The sequence below is a fragment of the Podarcis raffonei genome, chromosome 3, assembly GCF_027172205.1.
Source record: "Podarcis raffonei isolate rPodRaf1 chromosome 3, rPodRaf1.pri, whole genome shotgun sequence".
Lineage (NCBI taxonomy): Eukaryota > Metazoa > Chordata > Lepidosauria > Squamata > Lacertidae > Podarcis > Podarcis raffonei.
This window is the reverse complement of record NC_070604.1, coordinates 94,359,405-94,382,397: the sequence shown is the minus strand read 5'-3', so window position 1 is coordinate 94,382,397 and position 22,993 is coordinate 94,359,405. Positions and strand designations below refer to the sequence as shown.

The following is a 22,993-nucleotide window of genomic DNA, read 5'->3' as shown; positions in this document are numbered from 1 at the left end:
GACCAGACATCCAAAAAATAAAATAAAATACAGTCTTTAACTGTAGTCATAGGAATAGGTGGCAAAGACAGAAGTGGGAGGCTCTAGAACAGTGGTGGGACAACTCTTAGCCCTCCAGATGTGGACTCCAGCTTTCATCTGCCCCAGCCAGCGTAACCAGTAGGAATGCTGGGTTGTAGTCCAGCAACATCTAGAGGACCATAGGTATTCCACCATTGCTATAGTTGGTTTCCAGGCCAAGTGATTTATCAACTGGACAGAATGAGACGCCAGTGCCTTCTTCCATCTCCAATCAAAGATGAGGTCATCATGCTAAACCAGTCAAACAGAATCGGGTAGCATATTTAAAGTTACACTTATATGAAATTGATCTCACTGTATGACTCTTGCTTGCATCATTCAATGTATATCGTACATTCTACACAATTTCCTGGTTGTCTCAGGAGATTATTTGGAGATTATTTGATAAACCAGAATTAGTATGATTCTCTTAAGGTCACTTTCAGATACATTTGACACTAGGATGAAAAAGGTGTTGCTGTTTTTTTAAAAAGTTACATACAGGGCCTCAAATCTTCCCAGAATCTCCATCTGGAGATAAAATGCTAAAGGAGCAGACTTCACAAATGCTCAGAGGCAATAAGTTCGAATGTATCCTACAGAGATGAACACCAGTTTATTGCCCAAGTTCCCACTATAAAGGTGCATCAGTTGCCAGAGCCTTTTTTATTCAGCTAAGTATGTGTGACCATCGAACATAGCTGAATATTATCACAGGGGAAACATTTGCTATTTCAGATGGAATAAAGGTCTCCAATTAGGTTGCTGCCCTTTCTTCGTGCTGGAGACTCTGTGACTTTAAAATCTGCCTACTAATTTAAATTCAACAGGTGCAGCTTTCTCCTGTTACAGCAGTTATGAAAGCAGGGGTAGCTAATCTGTGCCCCACCCCCAGATGTTGGATTCTAACTCCTGGCAGCCCAAGGCAGCAAGGGCTATGGTGAGGGGGGATGGGAATTGTATTTCCAATGACATTTGGAAGCTCACGTTAGCCCCCTCCCCACCAAACCCATAGGAACCTTGCCAGAAAAGAAGATGTCAGCTCTAGTGTAAGGCACAGCTGTCTGCGAAGAAAATGTTTTTGGGACTCAAAGGTTATAGGGGATTGGAGCCTCCCTGAGCATAAAACCCCATGGATAAGAATATATTTATGTAAGTACTGTATGTGAATCTGGCAACTGACAGGTTATCCAGTTCCTGAGGGGATTATGTTTGTTATGCAAAGCAAGAGAGTGAATTTTTAACAGTGTTAAGGCTTGAGTCAGAAATATTCTTATCATCCCTTTCAACTCTTTCCCCTTCTCTGAGAAGACGTGAGAGTACAGAAACAACCTGGTGTCCATGGGAAGGATTATCTGTACCATGACAAGAGCTTTATGTCAGGGTCACCGTTTCAGATTTTCATAGCCAGCAAGATCCATATAATAATAATAATAATTTATTATTTATACCCTGCCCATCTGGCTGCATTTCCCCAGCCACTCTAAGCCCCACTCTTGAATACTTCACTTAAATGGTGAAAAAGCAGTCTAGCTGTGATTATTTCCTGCTTTGTTTATACTTCAGTTTTACAGCCCTCAGCTATTAGTCATAATCGCTTCATGGGCATATCTCATCTCTGGATACTCAGGGAGATTCACAGCAAAGCATGAAAATAATGTAAGTATATCAACAGTACATTGTTATTAATGGCACCTTCCTATTTTTTTAAAAAAAACATTCAAAAGTTTCATAATTTAAAAGTTACACAATTGAAAACACTTCAGTATCTTTTTTTTCCATAATTCATTGCTAAAGGGAACAAAGTCAGACGTCCTGTGCCTTAGGAGGTGGTAGCAATTATATGCCAAATTGCTCCCCAGGTCTGACTGCCTGTGGTTGAAAGCAGCATGCTTTTCTTCAAGTACATGCAGGTGCCCCAGCTATATTCTTTCCTTGAGCATTTCACCTTTCCAGCATTTATGTAATGGATGAAAATTAGGGCTTAAATCCTTAATTAATTAATTAACCAATAAGGCTAATCAATGATAAAAAAACACCTTTTGTTAATGTGACCCCAATAAACCGGGAAGCAGACATCAAAAAGCAACAAGCGCTTATATAAGCTGCAGAGCACCACATTAAACAAAGGCATTATTCCTTCACACAGAGAGACATGTCTTTGCTTCTTCAGGCAGACAGGACAGGGCAGCAGGCTGATCTGGATGCAGGCTTGCAACCAGTCTTGGACTTGGTTGCACTTCCCTCAAAGGACCAAGTTAGCAGCCTGGGGATTCTCCTGGATTTGACAATGTCTATGGAAGTGCAGCTAGCATAAGTTGCTAAGAGTGCTTTTTACTGGTATCTCCTTCCCCATAAAGGCCCTTCCACAAATATGCTTCAGGAGTCTTGGGGATGCTTCAGAATGAAGGAGGCTGAAGGAGAAATTGACAAAAATTGACCCTTATTCACCTATCCCTTTCTACGAGCAGGATCACATCCTAGCATGACAGATATATGAAATGTCTATCTAATCCAAATGGCAGTGCTACTTTATCATTCTTCCACAGCCATGTGAATCCACCTTTTCATGGAACTTCTTTCAGACTCCAACTGGATGATAAGACTTAGGAGAAATTCATTTGCAGTAACATCCAGCATACTCCCTATGGTCAACTTTAAAAATTGTGTTTGTGTGTTTCCTCAGTCTCTTTCAAATCTACCATTTCCTTCCTTCCATATTCTACTTTGTCGTCCCCCCACTCATTATTTTTTGCTTTTGCTGTGCATCATCATCATTCACTTTCTTCCCAGGTGACTCAAAGCAAACAAAATATAAACTCTAGCATAGAACAAATTATAGCAAACCACCAATAAAAATTTAAACAACACATCTATACCAATAAAAGGCAGGACTTACAGATCCTGCGGCACAAGACAGGCAGCAAGTACTTTAAGCCATTCAAATCATAGGCAAAACCCCATGTAATAAGGAATTTCTTTTGCCTGGTGCTTAAAATGGAAAAAGTTGGCACCAGCAGGGAGCCTCCCTGGGGAGAGCATTCCACAAGTGAGGAGCCACCACAGAAAAGACCCCTTCTTTGTTTCCACCTTCTGGATGGAAACCCAGGGAGAGGGCAGCCAGAAAAGGGATTCAGGTGGTGACTGCAGGGTCGGGGTTGGTTCATATGGGGAGAGGCTCTGGAAGTTTACCAGAAGGGCGAGAGCATCCTGCGTTGTTATTCATATAAAACCATCAGCGTGCACAGCCCTTTGCAGAGTACAAAAGGAGCAGATCCCTGCCCCGAGGGGCTTCCAATCTAAAATTCAACACAAGGGCGACAAGACTAGATGCCTATCCCACCCCCGGAATCCGGCATTCATTCAAACCACATTCAAACCATGCATTTCAAGTATATATAATCTAACAGTCCCAAGTGGCATTTGCAGTTCGATCTAGGTTTTTAAGAGATCCTGAGTCAAAAATGGTAGTATATCCCTCCCCTCCTCAAAGGGGTAAACGTATTAGAAAGGAGCAAGGGCACCGCGCACCACCCTCCAAGCTTTTCCACCTTTCCCTGCTCCTGGAAAACCCGCCGCCCTATACCAGCCGCGGCCGCAGCGAGCCTAGACCGCGTCGGGGTGGCGCCACGCTCAAGATGGCGGGGTCGCCTGCGCGCCACGCTCAAGATGGGCGGCTGCTCCCCTCCCCTCTCCCTCTCTCCCTGGCCCAGACCTCTTCCCGGCAGTGATTTCCGGAGCGAGAGGGATTCCGTCCCATGGTAACAGGGCCACGGCGGGGGACGCCAGAGGGGCTGCTCACTTCCTGCCCCGCAGAGAGACGCGGCGCGGAGAGAAAGGGAGAGGACGAGGAGGCGGACGAGGGCGACGAGCTCCACACGCGCCCCCTCAGCAGCAAGCCGGGCAGGGACCGCCCCCTCGCAGGGACCCAGGTAAGAATTGGTCCTGCGCTCCGCGGGGTGGGGGACGGGCAGGGGGCTTCTGCCCCGGGGATTTGCACAGGTAGCCAGCGCCTCGGTTGCAGAGGAGGCCCAGCCTTGTCTGTGCCGACTGGGGAGGTGAGCGCGCGACTGCGGGGGGAGCCGCGAGGACCCGCTGGGGAAGGAAGGAAGGAGGAGGGGGCCCCGCTGCTCGTGAAGCCGCGCTTGGCCCAGCAAACTGGGGGACGAACGAAGGGCTTGCATCTCTGCAAGTCTGGCTCTACGGTTGGCTGCAGTACCCTTCCTCCTAAATAATGCTAAAAGTGAAGAGTTGCGGCTTTTTACTTACAACAACCTCCCTCTTGCAGAGCTTAAGCATCTTCTCTCTCGGGTCTCAGTGACAACTCTCGTATGCAATTGTTTGCAAAGTGTGTAGAATTTTCCTGTCTCTTACCCGCCTCACAAACCCCTTTCCAGTGGTGCATAAGGTCCAGCATACCCAAAATGAGCTTCACATCCGACTCTTTGTTAGTACTGTATCCATCTTCTGGAACGGAGGGGGAGACTGTTGCTTTCCTCAGGTTTCACCCCAAATTTAGGTTTCATCACCAGAACGGCTTTGTTTCCCTGCACTCTTCACATGCAAACATGCCCTTTGTATGTGGTGTTCTGCATATTTTGGGGAGGAAACTTGACTCAAGTTCTGGCAGGCATAGTCAAGGTAGTGATGTTGATTTAGCTATCACGCTTAATCACTTTATGGTTGGGGCTGATGGGAGTTGTAGTCCACAACATCTGGAAGACACTACTCTGGCTACTGCTGTGTTGAGTATGATGTGCTTCCTTTTGGATTCTAAATTGCACAAGGAGCATTGGAGGTGACGTGGGGAATTTAAGGGATATTTTATTCAGCTAAATATGTGAAAAGAGCTAGGAAGGCAACACAGTCTGTGCTGTTCTCCATCTCTGTATGGGGACTTTCGTATAGCTCAGTTGTAAAGCACACATACCTTGCACAGAAAAGGTCCCAGGTTCTCTCCCTTGCATCTGTAGGAAGGATTGGAAAAGGCCACTGTCTTGAGAGCCTGCAGAGATGTTGCCAGTCATCATAGAGCTAAATGGACCAATGGTCTCAGCATATGGCCACTTCCTATGTTGCTGGTTGAGGACTGGACTCTGGGGATCGGAATTGCTGAAAAGGTGCTTTGTGATCTCCACAAATAGAGCTGTCTGGTCATGATATTATTAGAAACATCATCTGACAGAACCCTGTTCTACTTCGCAGGGAGATGGGAAATGTTCCACTGATGGCTCATTCTTTTATTCGAATAAGACTCCTTTAATTAGTTATTTTCTGTGATGCAGGATTTTTATTCGTGTGTGTTTGAATTGGGTATTAAGAGGATGCTTATGCACACATACGGTATCTTTCTAAAGGGGCTTTTACAGATAAAAGATACATGTTGACTGAAGGTCAAACATGGAAGGTGGAATTTGAGGGAAAGGACCACATGGTTTGTCTAGTCCAAAGCTAGTCAATATGGTGCCCTCCAGTTCTTGTTAGACTTCAGTTTCCATCATTATGACTGTTCGCCATTTTAACCTAGTGTTGCCTGCCTGCCCTAAAATTGGATCCAATTCCAAAGCCAACTCTGACACTTAAGTCAGAGACAGTAGGGAATTTCACTGCCTTTTGGGGTTAATTGAAATTATATTTGAATGCATTATCATATAAAGTTTCTGTATGCTGGGTCAGACCATTCATCCATTTAGTTAAGTATTGTTTACTTCGCCTAGCAGCAGACTCAAGGTCTCATTTGTTTCTCAGTCCTGGCATCTGAGAGCCTTTAATTGGAGGTGTCTGAGAGTGCACATGGGACCTTCTGTGCTGGTTCAGTGAGCCGCAGTCCCAATAATCCTTTGGTTAATTATCTGCTGTACAAGAATCTGCTACATCAGAATATTTACATTCCTGTGCTAAGCACATATTCAAAGCAAAGAAAGCTCTTTTAACTTTAGCCATAACATTTATAAAACGACTGCTGCTTGTCTTGGATTGTTCAGAATTAATAAAGGCTCTGGTCGTTTTATTACCCTGTAGTAGAAACAGAGGCTCCAGATATTATTCCACTTATTTATTTTTTACCTCAGAGGGGGCAGAATTTAGTTTGAGTTTGCAACAGGGATTGCATTTTTAAAGTACTGGAAGCTAAGGCTTATGTTCATCTCCCCTCTTCCAAATATATCAAGGCTTGACAGTATTTCTTTTATCATTGAGGTGGGTTAGAACATGTCATTTTCCACTGTTTGTGTGTTTGTGTAGTTTTTTTTTAAATAAACACATTGACAACATTTGGTTTCCCCCTTAATTTCCCCTTTCAGTCCCCGCCCATCATAAAAGAACTCAGACATAGCTCATTGATACAAATGAATACAAGAGAAATAAATAAATAAATAAATAAAGGTAACTTATTTTTATTAGGGACGCGGGTGGCGCTGTGGGTTAAACCACAGAGCCTAGGACCTGCCAATCAGAGCTCCCGTTGCTCGGTCCCTGCTCCTGCCAACCTAGCAGTTCGAAAGCACGTCAAAGTGCAAGTAGATAAATAGGTACTGCTCCGGTGGGAAGGTAAACAGCGTTTCCATGCGCTGCTCTGGTTCACCAGAAGCAGCTTAGTCATGCTGGCCACATGACCCGGAAGCTGTATGCCGGCTCCTTTGGCCAATAAAGCGAGATGAGCGCCGCAACCCCAGAGTTGGCCACGACTGGACCTAATGGTCAGGGGTCCCTTTATGTTCCACATGTCAGAAGAACCTTGGCTGGTCTTCCCTTAAACGGAGGTGAACCTAGAGTTGCAACCCTTGGCATACTTACCGTATTTGGGAGTAAGTCCCACTGAACGTAAGCGGGATTTAGGTCTGAGTAAACTTGTATAGGATTTCATTACATGTATATCAACAGCATAGTAGGACCATCATAAAAATGTTATAAGGTGAACCTTTTTACATATTGGTGCTCCTTAGCAAACCTACAATCATGTGAATTTCCTGAGTTGATGAATTTTTAAGGTAGAGCATGCCTAAATTAGAAACAAAACAATTATTCAGTAGTAATGTAAACCTTCACACCTCATCGGCTATCCAGCTGATTTTAGTAGTTGCTTAGGTTTCCTGTTTGGAATGGGATGTAGAATTCTGGATACTTTCCAGCACATCTGGTGGAGGAAGAGGGGAAAGATGCAACCCTTTAAACTCAGCCTTCCCCAGCCTAGTACCTTTCAGATGCTTTGAACATCATTACAGAACATTGGTTGATGGGAGTTGTAGTCCAAAAATATTTGGAAGGCACAAGCTTGGAGAAAGATGCTCTAACTTCTCTGTTGTGCCTCAAGGATTTTTTGTTAGTGAAATGGAAGTGGCCTTCAGCCGTATTTTGGCCTGTTACTATTTCAGATATTGGGTTATCTGTGGCAAAAGAGAGAAGATGGTCATCCCAGAATAAGTATGAACATTTCTTCTTCCCCCACACCCCCTGCTTCTGCACTGGAGATGTAGACCGTGTCAAACATTGGAACTCGGACTATGTTTTAAAGGGTTTTCCAGGAAAGAAATAAAGACTTCTTACAATGCTGACTCCTAAATCTTCATATTTTACAGCAGTATGTCTCAGTTTCCCACATAAAGCATCTCTTTTCAAATGCTATGTACAGTATTCTTCTTTGAGATTAGTCACCCTCTTAAAGTTGGCTAACAGACCAGAGTTAAGGTTTTTTGTTCTTTTTCCTGGTAGCTTAAATCCTAAAGTCACAAAGTGATGGGAAACAGGTGGGGTAGGTATTCTGGAAGGATACAGTTTGTCACTCACATTCAATGTCTAATGAGTTGTACTGAATTTTCAGCCACATTTCTAACATTTCAGATAATTCCACTAGGTGTTAGCCAAGGGGTGTATGAATGAGCATGTGTGTGTTTGTGTGTGTATAAGAGAGACAAATGTCAGGTGACAACATCTTGGAATATTTCAAATCTGTTGTCAAGCCCGCAGGATCATCTGAATGTTCCTTTTTTATCAGCAACCACCCAAATAGAGCTAGAGTTGTAAAATCAATGGGAAAAAAGCCTAAGCACAACTAAGTTTTGAAACCCTCCCCCCAAACTGCTCAGTTCATAAAATTTCAATAAATATTTTTCATCTTTCTGGAATCCTCTTCAGATGTTAATGGTTTGTACACAAAACTCTATCCTGAAGATTTGTGGCAGCTTAACGGTGTTTTAAAAGCATAAAAAGCCTAATCAGTGAAAATAAAACCTACTATTAAAACTCTTCCACCATACCAGACACTAAAAGCCAGACTAATTTTTTTTAAGCCTTAATAGCATTTCCAGAAGATGCTCACATGCTACTTTGGAGGAATCCCTGGGGAGAGGGAAATTGAGGAGCAGAACTGATGGACAGTGACTTAATGTGCTCTTGCGCTCTTAAAAGTGGGTTAGTAACTTTTTGCAATATAAGTAGTGTTAGAAATTCTTCCTTCTCCATTATGTGTGGGTGTTTTTAATTAATGCTGAAACCATGTGAGGCTATTTGCATGTATTGTATACTATCGAAGAAGCTTCTCTCACAACACTTTCTGTGACTTCTTTTCTCTTTGTGCTGACTGACTGCTGAGCTTCTTTTTAGAAGTTATTTCGCCCAAGTTTGTATTACTTCTCAGAACTAGTGGCTTGGAACTGTTCTGTATCTGAAATCAGTCTTGAAAGTGGACCATAGTAAGCATATGTAGTTGAGCTGCATTTACATTTTAAATTTGCTAGTGTCTTGCCCAATAAGGCCTTCCTAAAAGGTAAAGGACCCCTGACAGTTAAGTCCCGTCGTGAACGACTCTGGGGTTGCGGCGCTCATCTCGCTTTACTGGCCAAGGGAGCCGACGATTGTCCGCAGTTTTTCCAGGTCACGTGGCCAGCAAAACCAGAGCAGCGCACGGAAATGCTGCTTACCTTCCCGGCGGAGCGGTACCTATTTATCTATTTGCACTTTGATGTGCTTTTGAACTGCTAGGTGGGCAGGAGCTGGGACCAAGCAACGGGAGTTCACCCCATCGCGGGGATTCGAACTGCCGACCTTCTGATCAGCAAGCCCTAGGCTCAGTGGTTTAGACCACAGCGCCACCTGCGTCCCAAGGCCTTCCTACACAGACGTATTTTTAAATAAGTTACTTTCATCAGATGAAGGCTTATTTAAAATGTTGTGTCTGAAAAACCTATGACTATTGTTATGAAATCCTTTAAATCAATGTAACTTCTTCACTATAGTACAGAATTTTTTCCCCTCTGAAAATGTATTGCAATCATTTAGTACTGTATTTCTATATAAGCTAAGGTTGAACCTTGACAAGATGGAGTTGCTGCAGACTGGAGTTCCCAGGTTTAGGAATTGGGTTCACAGATTGTTTTGGGTGAGGTTGCACTCTCCCTAAAGCAGGAATAGGGAATGTATGGCCCTCCAGATGCTGTTGGACTACACCTTTCATCATCCCTGACCATAGGCCATTGTGGCTGGGGCTGATGGGAACTGTCATGCTCTGTGTTCCTGGACAGAGATAGCTTAGTCACAGTAATCCATGCCCTAGTAGCTTCCCAGCTTGCCCACTGTAAGATGCTCTCTGTGGAGATGCCCTTGAGGGTGGTTTGGAGGCTGCAACTTGGGCAAAATGCTGTATGGGTACTGACATATTCAGTGGCATACACAATTTGGAAACATTTGCACTGGCTACCTGTTCATCACTGAGTCCAATTCAAGGTGTTAACTTTGACGTTAAGCTCTGGACTGTTTGGGGCCAGTTAGGTGAAAGAATGCCTCTCCTGATATTGTGAGTTGGGATCTGCTGAGAAGACCTTGTTGGTTGTCCTGTCATTATACTTGGTGGGAACCTGGAACAGGGTCTTCTTGACTGTGGCACCCTGGCTCTGAAACACTCTTCTTCCCTGTTCTCCCTCTCCCAATAACAGGCAGACTCCTACATTGGGTGGATTCTGACAGGTTAAGGCATTTCTGTTTCATGCTGATTTTGAACATCATTAGTGACTTAGGATTGAATTGTTATTAGATAAAGGATTGAATTCTGATTGAATTCTGTACTTCTAATTTTAACTAAGTTTCTGTTTTTGTGTAATTTGACTTTGTGTTATGTGTATTTGTACAAATTATAACCTGTCTTGTGACCACGGGGTGGAGGATGGGATATAAATTGCTTTAAATAAAAGAAATAAAGAAAACTGCTTGAACATGGTGAAAATGTTAAGTAGTACAGTAAGCCCGCAACTTACACACCTAATGCCAAAATAGTGTATAGTCAAAACACATTGGGTTCAATGGCGGGTGGGATTGCCAAAGTAATTTCCCCCAGAACCTCATCTTCTTTCCAGCCCCTTTTTATTTATATTTTATTTTTTGCTGAATGCGCACAAGTTGTGTAAGTTGTGAGCTTACTGCGTTGCACATTGTAGTTACAAATCCACAATTTTAAAACCGTAACCACTTAAAATGGTAAAATATTTGCACCTTGAGAAACAGGAGAAGTGAATTCTTCTGTTCCTTTTTAAGTTAGGTGTATGTAGTCCTAGAGTAAACTACTTTAAAATTCAAGGCTCTGTTGGGGGGCTAAAAAAATAAAAAGGATTAACTGTGGGAACAATTCACACACCTCGGGGTTTAGCTGGAATGCTAAAGAATGATATTTCTCACATTACAGTTGTGCTTCAGGGTTAATGGCTGATTTAAAGGTGTGAACTAAGAATGCTTCATTGGAAACCTTTTATTTCTCAACCATAAATTAACATTCACTGCATGGGTGTGTGTCTTTAAGTCTGAACAAAGAAAATGCTTACTAGTCTATTCAAACAAAGTTGCTAGTTAAGACTTTGCCATAGGCTGCAAAATTGCTTGGTAGATAGCCCCTTCTTCTGGCAAAAGATGCTCCTAACTGGCCAACATTGTCTCAGAACTCTCTACTGTCTCAGAATTAAAATACAGCACTTCTTAATCCTTGTTTGTTTACTGTGTGCCGTTCCCCACATCAAAAAGGCCATTTAAACTTCTATTCGAAAATCTTGCCATTTCTTGGTCTCCTTCACCACTATCATTTATAGCCTGCAGTGTATTGATTGATGGGTTAGGTTAATCAATTTTTAAAGAGTGCCCCATATTAATTGGGTAGTGGATTTTTAAGAAATTCTGTGACTCTCAGGACTGAACTATGTGTTCCTTCTACTCTTGTGGTGAAACAGCACAATCAATTATAGATGGGAGAGAGGAAACAATTATGTTGGGACATTCAGGGTTTGTTAGGGTTTATTTTTTGGAAAAGTGACCTAAAAATAATACCATACAAATTGGTCTATCTAGGTTAGAGTATACAGTGGATGCTCAGGTTGCGAACATGATCCGTGCGGGATGCACGTTCGCAACCCGCAGAGGCATGTCTGCACATGCACGGGTTGCAATTCGGCTCTTCTGTGCATGTGCAAAGCACAGTTTAACGTTTCCCTCAAAACCTGGAAGTAACCCGTTCTGGTACCTCCAGGTTTTGGTGGGTCCGTAGCCTGAAAAAATGCAACCTGAAGCATCTGTAACCCGAGGTATGACTGTATATGAGTGAGCTTGCTCCAGTGAGAGATTATTCTGGGTTCCTTTTTTGCTAACAATACTAGAATTATAAGAGGGTTGGGTTGTTGTTTTTTTAAAAGGTGAGATGAGGTGGTTGAGTGATGGGTGGGTCCGCTCACCTGTCAAAACGACGCACAGGGTGGGGCAGCCCAGCAGCCAGCCAGCCAGATCTTTTACCCCACACCTCATTTAGTGGGTTTTATGTGGGACTTGGGTGGCTCTGTGGTCTAAACCACAGAGCCTAGGGCTTGCTGATCGGAAGGTTGGTGGTTCAAATCCCCGCGACAGGGTGAGCTTCCATTGCTCGGTCCCTGCTCCTGCCCACCTAGCAGTTCGAAACCACGTCAAAGTGCAAGTAGATAAATAGGTACTGCTCCAGTGGGAAGGTAAACAGTGTTTCCGTCTGTTGCTCTGGTTTTGCCAGAAGTGACTTAGTCATGCTGGCCACATGACCCGGAAAAACTGTCTGTGGAGAAACGTCGGCTCCCTCGGCCAGTAAAGTGAGATGATGAGCCCAGAGTCATTTGCGACTTAACTGTCAGGGGTCCTTTACCGTTTATGTGTGACTTCAGATAACTGCATATTTAATCAATAATTGTGGTATTAGCAAACACAGCCCATTTTTTTCATGATATGGTGTGGTATAATGTTCTCATAATTTGTAGCTGAGGAAATGAGAAGAAAAAGAGAGTACATACCACACACACACACCCCATCAGCAGGTTTGCTTATTTGGAAGTATATATCTAGGATTGCAGCCTAAGAGATGGAAAGGGTGAATTAATAGCTGCACATCTAAAACTCAGCATCACCATAGTGTCTTAATGAATAGCTATGTGAGCTTTGCTTGAGACTGCCAGGAATTTAAAAATTCGTATTGTTGTAGTTTAATTGCAGGAGTCAAGATTTAGCTAGATTACGCAACGCTTTAATTATATAAGAAGATAAGCTGTCCCAAGGTTTGTCATTATCGTAAACAATAGTCCTCTGAAATTTTACTATTGGTAACTAAAAGATGTCTGTAAAAAAAACTGAATTCTGTTGCAGTTGAATGTAATGTCCCATTGACAGTTTTATGTAGATGCTTAGAGCTTTGCACTACTTGGAAGTAAGCCTTCCCAAGTTCAGGGTGGGGGGGTTGCTTGCTAGTAAATATCCCTAAGATTGCAGCTTTACAGTTTTTGGAACCAGCCCCTCATGAAGTAGACTGCTATGTCTGAGAAACTTGTTCCTGCTTGCTTTCTAATGTGTCACATTGGCTTCAGACATGCCTGCACATCATGCATGCTTCTTTGTCCAAAAGGGTTCTTAAAATATAGGTTTTCACTTTGGCATACATTCACATCTGAATATTGTTTTGCCTCTAGTGCTTTTTATGGCTTGAAAGCTGCCCCCCCAATAGCTGGCTTCAAGCACTGCTTAAAAAATGTCTGTGATTTATTTATGGCCTTCTAGAAAGTGACTAGCAAGATGTAAAGAAAACTATTTTGGATCAGTTCTGAAGAAAACACATGTGGTGCTTGCTTTTCCCTTTCCCCTTTCTGCAGTGTTCACCCTTACCCCAGTCTTCTTTATTTCAGTTTTGTGTTGGCTCTGGAGGTGGTGGCTTCTTATCTAAAGTTGGAAAGTCATACCTGTTTTCATGCACTCTAGAACAGATCTACAAGCTTTATTTCTTCAGTGGTTAACTGTGGGATAGTGACTTAGCCTCTCTACCAGTACCAGCTAAAAGGCAATCATAAAATATTCATATTTTGAAATTTCACCAATACTTAATAAGGTACTTATATTCTGCTGCTTTTTACCCATTTGAAAACCAGTGCTTGCTGTTTGTTCAGTAGTACACTATACCTATATATATTGCTTTAATGTACAGGAAGAAAATCAGAACAATCTATCTACTCAGAGGCAAAGTCAAATCTGCACAAATTACTTTTATGGATGAATATATTTCAAGCAGCAGATGAAACTGCTTCAGTCATCGGAGCGCTGCTTATCTCCGAAACCTCAGACAGCAAGTGGTTAATTTTGAAACGCTGTATAAACTGATAAAAGCATTGCTGTGGAAGAGCATGTGTAAAATTATAAATCATCCTTCACAACCAATGTTGGCCATAGCTCTGAAAGACACTTAGGCTGGAAACACATCAGAACTGGATAAAACCCGTAATGTGTTTCTTCATCACCTTAGATCATGAGCCAAATACGTACTGCTCCATATCTTCAACAGCTGCCTGGAATGCTGTGCCAATCCTAAAACGCTGTGGAAGGCAGAATTTTATTGCAGGAACTAAACCTGGCAAAACTGTTTTGCGTGAGTTTTTCAGTGACATGTCCTATGGTTAATCTATTTCAGCCTTGAGATTCCAAGCAAACTTTAGAGCAAGTTATTTGGCTAGCTAAATATTTTTATTGATTTCCTCCCCTGCCGAGCCATTGTGCTATATATTATGCTATTCTGCCGGGATTCCTGAGTTTAAATTTGCCAGTTTGAGCATATCTTGTCACTCTTGAAAGATCTGCAATGCACCAAATTGTTCCTGGACACATTTCAAAGTTCTGATGTTAAAACCCCAAATAATTTGAGACCTGGTTATTTGAAGGACTGCTGTTTCCCATATGAATGTGTGGTGGGGTTTTTAAAAAAAAAATCTTAGAGAGAAGAGGTACATCTCTAGGTACCTGAGAGAGAACATGTGCTTCCCAGCAACTGATATTGAGAAGTATGCAGCCTCTGTTACTGGAAGTACTGTACAGTGGTACCTCAGGTTACATACACTTCAGGTTACAGACTCCGCTAACCCAGAAATAGTACCTCGGGTTAAGAACTTTGCTTCAGGATGAGAACAGAAATCGTGCGACTGCGGCGCAGCAGCAGCGGGAGGCCCCATTAGCTAAAGTGGTGCTTCAGGTTAAGAACAGTTTCAGGTTAAGAACGGACCTCTGGAATGAATTAAGTACGTAACCAGAGGTACCACTGTAGTACATAGCCGGTGAAGACCTCTTCATTTGTAGCATCATGTCTGTGAAATGCCTTCCTTACACGAGGGGAGGGCACTTAACATTGACTAAGGTAACAGTGACTGTACCTACTTACTTAAGAGTAAACCCCATTGAACTCAATATGACTTATTTTTTAGTAGAATGATGTATAGGATTTTACTATTCGGCACAGAGTTAAAACTTACTTTTATCAATATGTGGTTACTTCAGGATTTGCTGTCTTAGCAGCTCGGCTTCCTTACTGTTTCAGACTAAATGGTTTAATTTTGTTTGAGTTTCATTGGTTATGCTGCTGTTTTTTATTTTTCTCTCTAATGGTACATTTCAATTTTTTTATAGGCTGCTTTGTAGATCTTTTGATGTAGAAAAGTGGGATACAAATGTTGAAATAAAAGATTCCTCACATATCTTCCTTAGAACAAGACTTTTGAAATGTCCAGTCGCATGTACTTTGATTTTATTGTTCTCAACAGCTCTTGCTGACTTCTTAAAGACAAGTGGAACACACTCAAAACATTTTAAAATTAAACATCTTAAAACCGGAATTAATAAAGTTGTCTCAGCATGATGAGGAGTGTTTTCTCTAGGATGTTAATAAACTGACTTGTCTATATTGTATACATTTACACTGGAGTAAGACTCAGTGAACTCAGTGGGTTTCGCCTCGGATGATACATGTATATAGGATTGCACTCTGAATCTTATTGCAGTGAGCAACTTGCAGTTTTGAAATACATGTACAATTCAGTAAAACTTATATTCAAATATTGTGTGTCTGAAGCAATTTCAGCCAGGAACTTAAACATCAAATATTTCTCCCTGTGTTAAACTTGGTCGATAATGACTCGTATCTGTGCATAGTGTAGTGCTGGCTCTATGTGTTCATCTGAGCAAATGGAAGTTTATTCAAACCTTTCCCTTTTAAGTGAAATCCCTGGTGCATTACATGAGCTAAAACAAATTCAGACATTTGGTTTTCATTAGCTTTGTAACTGAAACAAAAACATATTTAATCCCAGAGTATTTTGAAGTTAATGTGCAACTTTGCTGGGAAGGTATTTAAACCGTGGTATCAGTTGCAAGTCGGCCACATGCCAATGTCTCAAAACTGTCACTGAGCAAGATGTTAAATTACTTTTAACGTGCACAAGATTACATTTGTGTGGTGTAGTGGTATGAAGAGATTTGGGTGAGGTGCAAGGGAGGCTTGAGAACAAAAGCAACTGGTGAAAAAAGCAGCTGATAATGAAATGCAAAACCAACCCTTGCAGTTGTTTCTGCAATGATGGCTTTCTTGTGGCCATTGTGCAATTTTGTCAGCAACAGGCAGGAGTCTGAAGGGTGGGCAGAGGAGGCAGGGGACAAGAAGATGACCCAGAAGAAGGAGCCGGTGATTTGTGGGGTTCGGTGCTACCTGTGAGGCAGGGGGAGAAGAAGAAGCTGGGCAGACAGAGACAGAAGAAAAGCAGGCAGAGGGAGAGCTGCAGGGAGGCGTAGAAGTGGAAGAGACATTTTCACAGAGAGAGCTGGCTCCTTAGAATCTCCTCCATCCCCTCCCCACAGTCTCCAAGGTCAAGGAGGGGCTTAAGGGGCGACAGGAGCAGGTGGAGATGCCTCACAAGAGAAGTCGCTTGTGCACACCACATCAGAAGAGAGGGTTTAAATCAGTGATGGCCAAACTTGTTTTGGAACTACAATTCCCATCATCCCTGACCACTGGTCCTGTTAGCTAGGGATGATGGGAGTTGTAGTCCCAAAACAGCTGGAGGGCTGAGTTTTTGCCATCACTGGTTTAAATGGTCTGGAGGAGGCCTGGTGCTCCAACTGCTGAGGTGGAGCACAGGTCAGAGGAAGGAGATGTCCAGCTAGCTATTTAGCAAGAGCGGTGCTTGAGATTCTTTCACTTAGGAGCTGATTTATTCAAGTGCTTTGCCAATAAAGAACTAAACTTCCAATTGCATGTCCTCCTTGCAGGGGACTGGATGTGCTCAGGAAAAGATTTGCCCTTGCTATTCTACTTGGGAGTATTTAGTTGGAAATGAAAGGAACTAGGACTGTCGTCTCACTAAGGAAATCTTAGCTGGATAAAAAGTTTTAATTAAATCTGCAAGAATTGGCAAATGAATTAAAAACAAGGGGAAATATACCTTATTTGTGGGGGGAGGGTTTTTTGTTATGGCGATGGATATGTGCGTTATAGCAGGCAACCGCTTAGAAGAGGCCTCCTGTATAACAGTGTCAGGGGGAGGGAAAGATCATGCATTTTCCAAGATGGTGCCCACCTGCAATTTTCATAAATACCTGTGTTAAAAATTATTTTTTCTTTTGAAAAAATCTGGGAAACGTTTCTTAAAATTCCAAAAAAGCACCCTGACAATCAGTCTACCCAGCCCTGCAGATCTACAAAGAACCATTGTGGACAAAGTTTGTGGAACATAAACAGGAAAAGGGGCATAATGGAGAAGTGATGAGAATGAGAGATCCCAGGACAGGATGCGACATATGACCAAAGAAATGGAAAAATGTATCGACAGGACTACACAATGTGCTGATACAGGATGTTTGGATTGAAGGAGCATGCTATTATGGGCAATTATCATGTAAAATACTATTTATTGTTACTCATTTATATACTGCTTATATGCCAAAATAGTTTCTAAGAGCTTATAGAGCCTGCCAGCTATTCATCTGAGAACTGCTCTCAGTGTAAATTATGACATAAGCATCATAATTATCGAATCGTAGAATGTTAGAGCTGAAAGGGACCCTGCGAATCATCTCACCCAATCCCTTGGAATGGAGGATTATACATTTGTCCCATAGGGGGATCAAACCTGCAACCTCGGCATTATTATGAATGTTTTCTACCCAGTTTCTTATTTTGCTTAAGGGATAGTATATGTTACTGATAGAAAAGTATAGAGTGACTGCACAGTGTGTTTTTTGTTGTTGTTTAGTGGTTTCCGACTCTTCGTGACCCCATGGACCAGAGCATGCCAGGCACTTCTGTCTTCCACTGCCTCCCGCAGTTTGGTCAAACTCATGTTAGTAGTTTCAAGAACTCTGTCCAACCATCTCGTCCTCTGTCGTCCCCTTCTCCTTGTGCCCTCAATCTTTCCCAACATCAGGGTCTTTTCCAGGGAGTCTTCTCTTCTCATGAGGTGGCCAAAGTATCTGATTTTTGATCCTAATTGAATTATTCATATTTCCTTACCCTGATTATTTATTTATTTATTTATCTTTTTATTTATTGAATACATTTATATATTGCTTAATATCAGGACAGTCTAAGCAGTTTACAAAAAGAATTGTGTGCGTGTGTGTATATATACAAACAATGAAACTAAAATACTGCAATACAAGATAAAACAGTAAAATCTCCCCTCCTGCCCAAAGGCAAGAAACACAGCACATTTCAAAAACATCTTAAGAGTCAGCGACCCCTTTGCTTTGTTGCAAAGGTTTCAAATTCTTCTCTTCAAGTCACCTAAGTTATTTTGGCGTCATATGAACTGCTATGTAAGTGGATGCTTGCAGAATTGGTCTTTTATGCCTTGGAGGGAATAGTTTAGCCTATAGAAGAAGAAGGAGGAGGAGGAGGAGGAGAATGATTTTAACATGGGCCTGTCTTATATATTGTGTAGTATCCAGTGCTGTCGCTTTGCTGATGGAAGGTGTGAGCAGAACAGAGAGGGATGCAATTTTTAGTGACTGCCCCCCACCAGTCCCTGAACTTCCCTAAATTTGCTCTGGAGGGTTGTGGAGCCCAGAGCGGATTTTGGGGGTGCAGGGTGCTTCAGAAGAGAGAGAAAATCTCCCTCTTCCACCTGACTGATGCCTTCTATCAGCAAAGGGCAACAGCATCAGATACCCCCTGTTCTTCTTTATAGCGGCTCATTGGCTATCTTGACTTGAACAAGAGTTATCTCGGGGGGGGGGGGCGTATTTATTTAACATTCAGGAAAAGGGCCAGGATCCTTTCGAAACTGTTTGTAGATTTAAGGTTAGGTTTGGAAAGTTCCTGGTGAACATACCAGTTTGATGTTTAAAAGTACAATATATGTCAAAATGTCTTCAAATAATTGGGCCTTAATGGCAAAGTTCTGACCGTAACTGCCAGGCAGAAACAGCCATCTGTTCTCCATGTCGTTTCATTATTTTCATGCATGCTTGAACCATCCTTTGATTTCCACTTGCTTACTCCGTTTCCTTTGAACTGTAATGTGCTTAATAATTTTTAGGAATGTGAAAGCCTGAAGAATTTAAAAGATGTATATTGGTGTCTCTTTAAGGTAGCAAATTGGAACTGACAACCTTTAAAAGGTTGTAATATTAACTTGAAGCTTTTTTATTTTTCTTTAAGAAGTCAGATTAAGGATGCTCAAGATGGAAATAATACAGTTTTGCTTCTAATGCAAGTTTGCCAGCTAAAATAGGGCAAATGTTCTTCCAAAGCTAATGTAGAAGTGGTCAGAGTACCTTTGCCAAAGAGCTGCCTATTAAAATCTTCACACTGTCAGGTCCCTCAGGCTCTGCTTCTGATACTGTTCTCTTTTACTGCAGGAAAGACTGCTGATGTCAATGCACCATTCCTCTTTTTTTGCGGGGGGGGGGGGAATTTGATAGTTGAGTACATTGCAGATCTTTGATTTATTCAGATACATTTCTGAATTTCTTGTGGCTCTTTCTGTTATGCAACTTATTTGCACTTCCTTTTAAAAATCAAAACTCCAGTTTTGGAGATGGGTGGTACAAAAGCGTTTTATTATAACTCACCCTAAGAAAGAAAGAATGTCAAAAATTACACGTATCTGAACTGTAATATTAGATTATGTATGTATTTACTACATTTTAACAAATACATAAGGGACGCGGGTGGCGCTGTGGGTTAACCCACAGAGCCTAGGACTTGCCAATCAGAAGGTCGGCGGTTCGAATCCCCGCAACGGGGTGAGCTCCCGTTGCTCGGTCCCAGCTCCTGCCAACCTAGCAGTTCGAAAGCACGTCAAAGTGCAAGTAGATAAATAGGTACCGCTCCAGCAGGAAGGTAAACGGCGTTTCCGTGTGCTGCTCTGGTTCGCCAGAAGCGGCTTAATCAAGCTGTATTCCGGCTCCCTCGGCCAATAAAGTGAGATGAGCGCCGCAACGCCAGAGTCGGTCACGACTAGACCTAATGGTCAGGGGTCCCTTTACCTTAACAAATACATTGTGGGAAGAGCCAACAAAGTTCAGTATATAGTTGTAATGGCTTCTACCATACTTTTTCCAGTAAACGTAATATTCTGTTTCATTTGGGGGATTTTCTGTTGCTTCAGCACAATGATGATCTATGTTTCCTTGATGTACCTCCAGTGTGCCCATCCAGTGCTAGTTAAAATGTATTCTTTATTACCTCAACAGTGCTGAGCCAATGGATTTCATTAGGGAACCATTAAGAAAACACCTCTTACCTTTTCTTCTACAACAGAAAACTTACCGGTACTCATCCAGTCCGGTTTTTAGAAAACAGAACAGAACAACGCTACTCGATTGTGGGCTTGGATGTTGCCTTACTTTAGAGCAGGGTTTCTCAAACTTGGGTCCCCAGCTGTTTTTGGACTACAACTCCCCTCATCTGTAGCTGATGTCATGGATGATGGGAATTGTAATGCAAAAACAGCTGGAGACCCAAGTTTGGGAAACCCTGCTTTAGGGTAGTAAACTTCCAGCCTGTGGGCCTGTTCTGGCCTGTCAAGGGGGTCCAGTTGGCACATGCCATTTTCCCCAAACCTTGCCCCCCTGTCAGTCAGGTGATGCTTGCGGTATGCAGGCTTCAGCTGTTGTGGAATGGAGAAAGAAGTGATTTGCCAGCGCGTTGCTCAGAGCTTCTTAAAGTGCTGAACATAAGGCTAGCAATGGCCCTTGAGCTATGGTATCCAAGGTATTTTATTTTGATGTCTCCAGACAAAGCAGAGGTATCATAAAGCTATCATAAAAAGCTGAGAGAATATTTCAGTCCTGGGTGAGAATGGAGCTGTGAAAACATATTTGCAAAGGGCGAGGAATAAATGTTAAAGATTTATCAATATGCATAACATTGCAGCTGATGGAGGGTTAATTACCAAATTACATTATCTCCAAAAGCACACAAAATTAGCCAACCAAGGAAAAGTCAAAGTAAAAAGTTTCATAGAGTCTGAAGAGAGTGACTCTAACATACTGTCCAGTAGTACCAGGCCCTTATACAGTCATACCTCAGGTTAAAGTAGCTTCAGGTTGAGCGTTTCCGGGTTTTACCGCTCAAAATGACATCATGCACATGCGCAGACGTGGTGAATCGCGACCCGCGCACGCGCAGACACTGGTTGCGTTCTCTTCAGGATGCAAACGGGGCTCCGGAACGGATCCCATTCGCATCCAGAGGTTCCACTGTATATAGTGGGAGGGTGGGACTACTGTAGGACTAATCACATTCGTTAACAGTCGTCAATAGGTTTACCATACCCATTGAGTTAATCACTCATCCCCTACTACCCTTCTGAGAAAAACCTCACCCCACCCTCCCACTGTATATAAGGGTCTGGTGACTTCTGTTTCAGTGTATCTGAAGAAGTGTGCATGCACACAAAAGCTTATACCCAGAACAAACTTAGTTGGTCTCTAAGGTGCTAATGGACAATTTTTTAATTTTTTTATTTATTTCGACTGCGTCAGACCAACACGGCTACCTACCTGAATGTAAATCTACAGACTGCAATATGAGGGAATTGTAAAGGTGGTGTATTTTCTTTTTTCTTATTGCTGATTCTGTTTGGTGCAATAAATACTTTCTGGTCCAGTTTGGGCTACTAAATGGTAGTTTGAACTCTGCATCAGGCAGAATGGAAAACAATCAGCTATATGGAGACCACATTATACTCTCATGGTTTAAACCTCAGCACAGTAGGACGGAATGCTCATAGTGGGTTAAATCCTTTTGCAAGCATCTATAGTCTTGTGACTAAATCCTAATAGATGGTATTTTTCTTGAAACTGGATTTCCTTTCCATGTCTCTATAGAAGGAAGTGGTTTAGCCAAAGAACACATTTAAGGACACAGAATTTAATTCTACTGTAGTCGAATATTCGGTTTTGATAAGAAATAATCTTTTGGACTAGGGATATTGTGTACATTTTGAATTCAAATAAAGTTTCCAAGAGCCTGTTAATGTTATTTTTTATCTGAAAAGATTAAAGTAGGCTGTTACTGCCTTCTGTCTCAACTTTCCTATTAGCCGGCAGAATTATTTCTGCTTCACTGTTCCAGATTGTTAAGCTGTTGCAGAGAAAGTTATTGGCATACGGCTAGAAATTTCTGATAACCTCATGGCTTAGTCCAATTGATCCTATTAAAACTATGCATAATCCACTGGGGGAGGGGGGCAGTGGAGTTTCTTTGCTCTTACACTCCTCATATTATTACAACCAGGAGTTGTTATTGTTGTAATAGCTCTTGAAATGCATTTTTTAAAAATCCAAGGAAGTTCTTCCCTGTATCAGAAAGCACAACTATCTCATTATTACCCTGATTCACTCCGTCCCTTTTGCTAGAAAACTGTCAGGTATGCAGTAAAGAAGTTTTGTTTTTTCATTTAATTGAAGTGCATTGTATTTACAGTGGAACCTCGGTTGTTGATCACTTCAGAAGTCAAATGTTTCGGCTTCCGAACGCCAACAACCTGGAAGTGAATGCTTCCATTTTCAAACGCGCCTCGGAAGTCGAACGGCTTCCGAGGCGCGTTTCTCCATTTTCTCAATTGATTTTGCCAACTGGCAATTGATCCTCGGTTGTCAAACATTTCGAGAGTCGAACGGTCTTCCAGCATGGATTATGTTTCGCAACCGAGGTTCCACCATAGCACATGTGGAAGAACTTCTGGGAGAAATTTGCTGTGCATGGAAATGAATTGTTTCCCATGAATCAACTAGTTGCCGCTGCTTAAATAGCTGGTCTTTGGGGTGGTACCGGGCCATGAATGGGAAGGATGGAATATTTCTGATGTGAATTAAGACTGGTTGGCCATGAGCCCCAGAAGAGCCTCCTATATCTGTAGGGCCAGAACCTGAACCCTTCTGGACACCATCCTCTGAGTCTGAGATGCCAAAGAAATGCCTTCCCAGGACCTCACCAGTGCAGCTGTGCAAGGAATGCACCAGCCAGGAGACCAGGGAATGGAGTGCCTGTATTCAACCCATCAGCACGGCTCTTTAAGAGGACCTTGCCTGTCCACCAGCCAGAAGACTAAGGGAATGGAGTGCCCGACTCCAGTTCAGGAGGCTGGCTCTTTGAGAATCTACATCTGGTCACAAGGGAATGGAGCATGAG

General features: G+C 42.4%; 1 protein-coding gene across 3 annotated transcripts in view; it reads left to right on the top strand.

Moving 5' to 3' along the window:
* The first annotated feature begins 3,724 nt into the window (after window positions 1–3,724).
* DISP1 (dispatched RND transporter family member 1) overlaps window positions 3,725–22,993 on the top strand; it is an 85,712-nt gene continuing 66,443 nt past the window's right edge. The window contains exons 1-2 of one of the 3 annotated variants that reach the window (XM_053383087.1): window positions 3,725–3,940; window positions 3,971–3,992. In XM_053383087.1, the coding sequence (XP_053239062.1) occupies window positions 3,819–3,940; window positions 3,971–3,992 (144 nt within the window). In that variant the 5' untranslated portion in view covers window positions 3,725–3,818. Of the gene's footprint in view, window positions 3,993–22,993 lie in introns of all 3 variants that reach the window. The other 2 variants (XM_053383086.1, XM_053383092.1) reach the window with 2 other exon arrangements.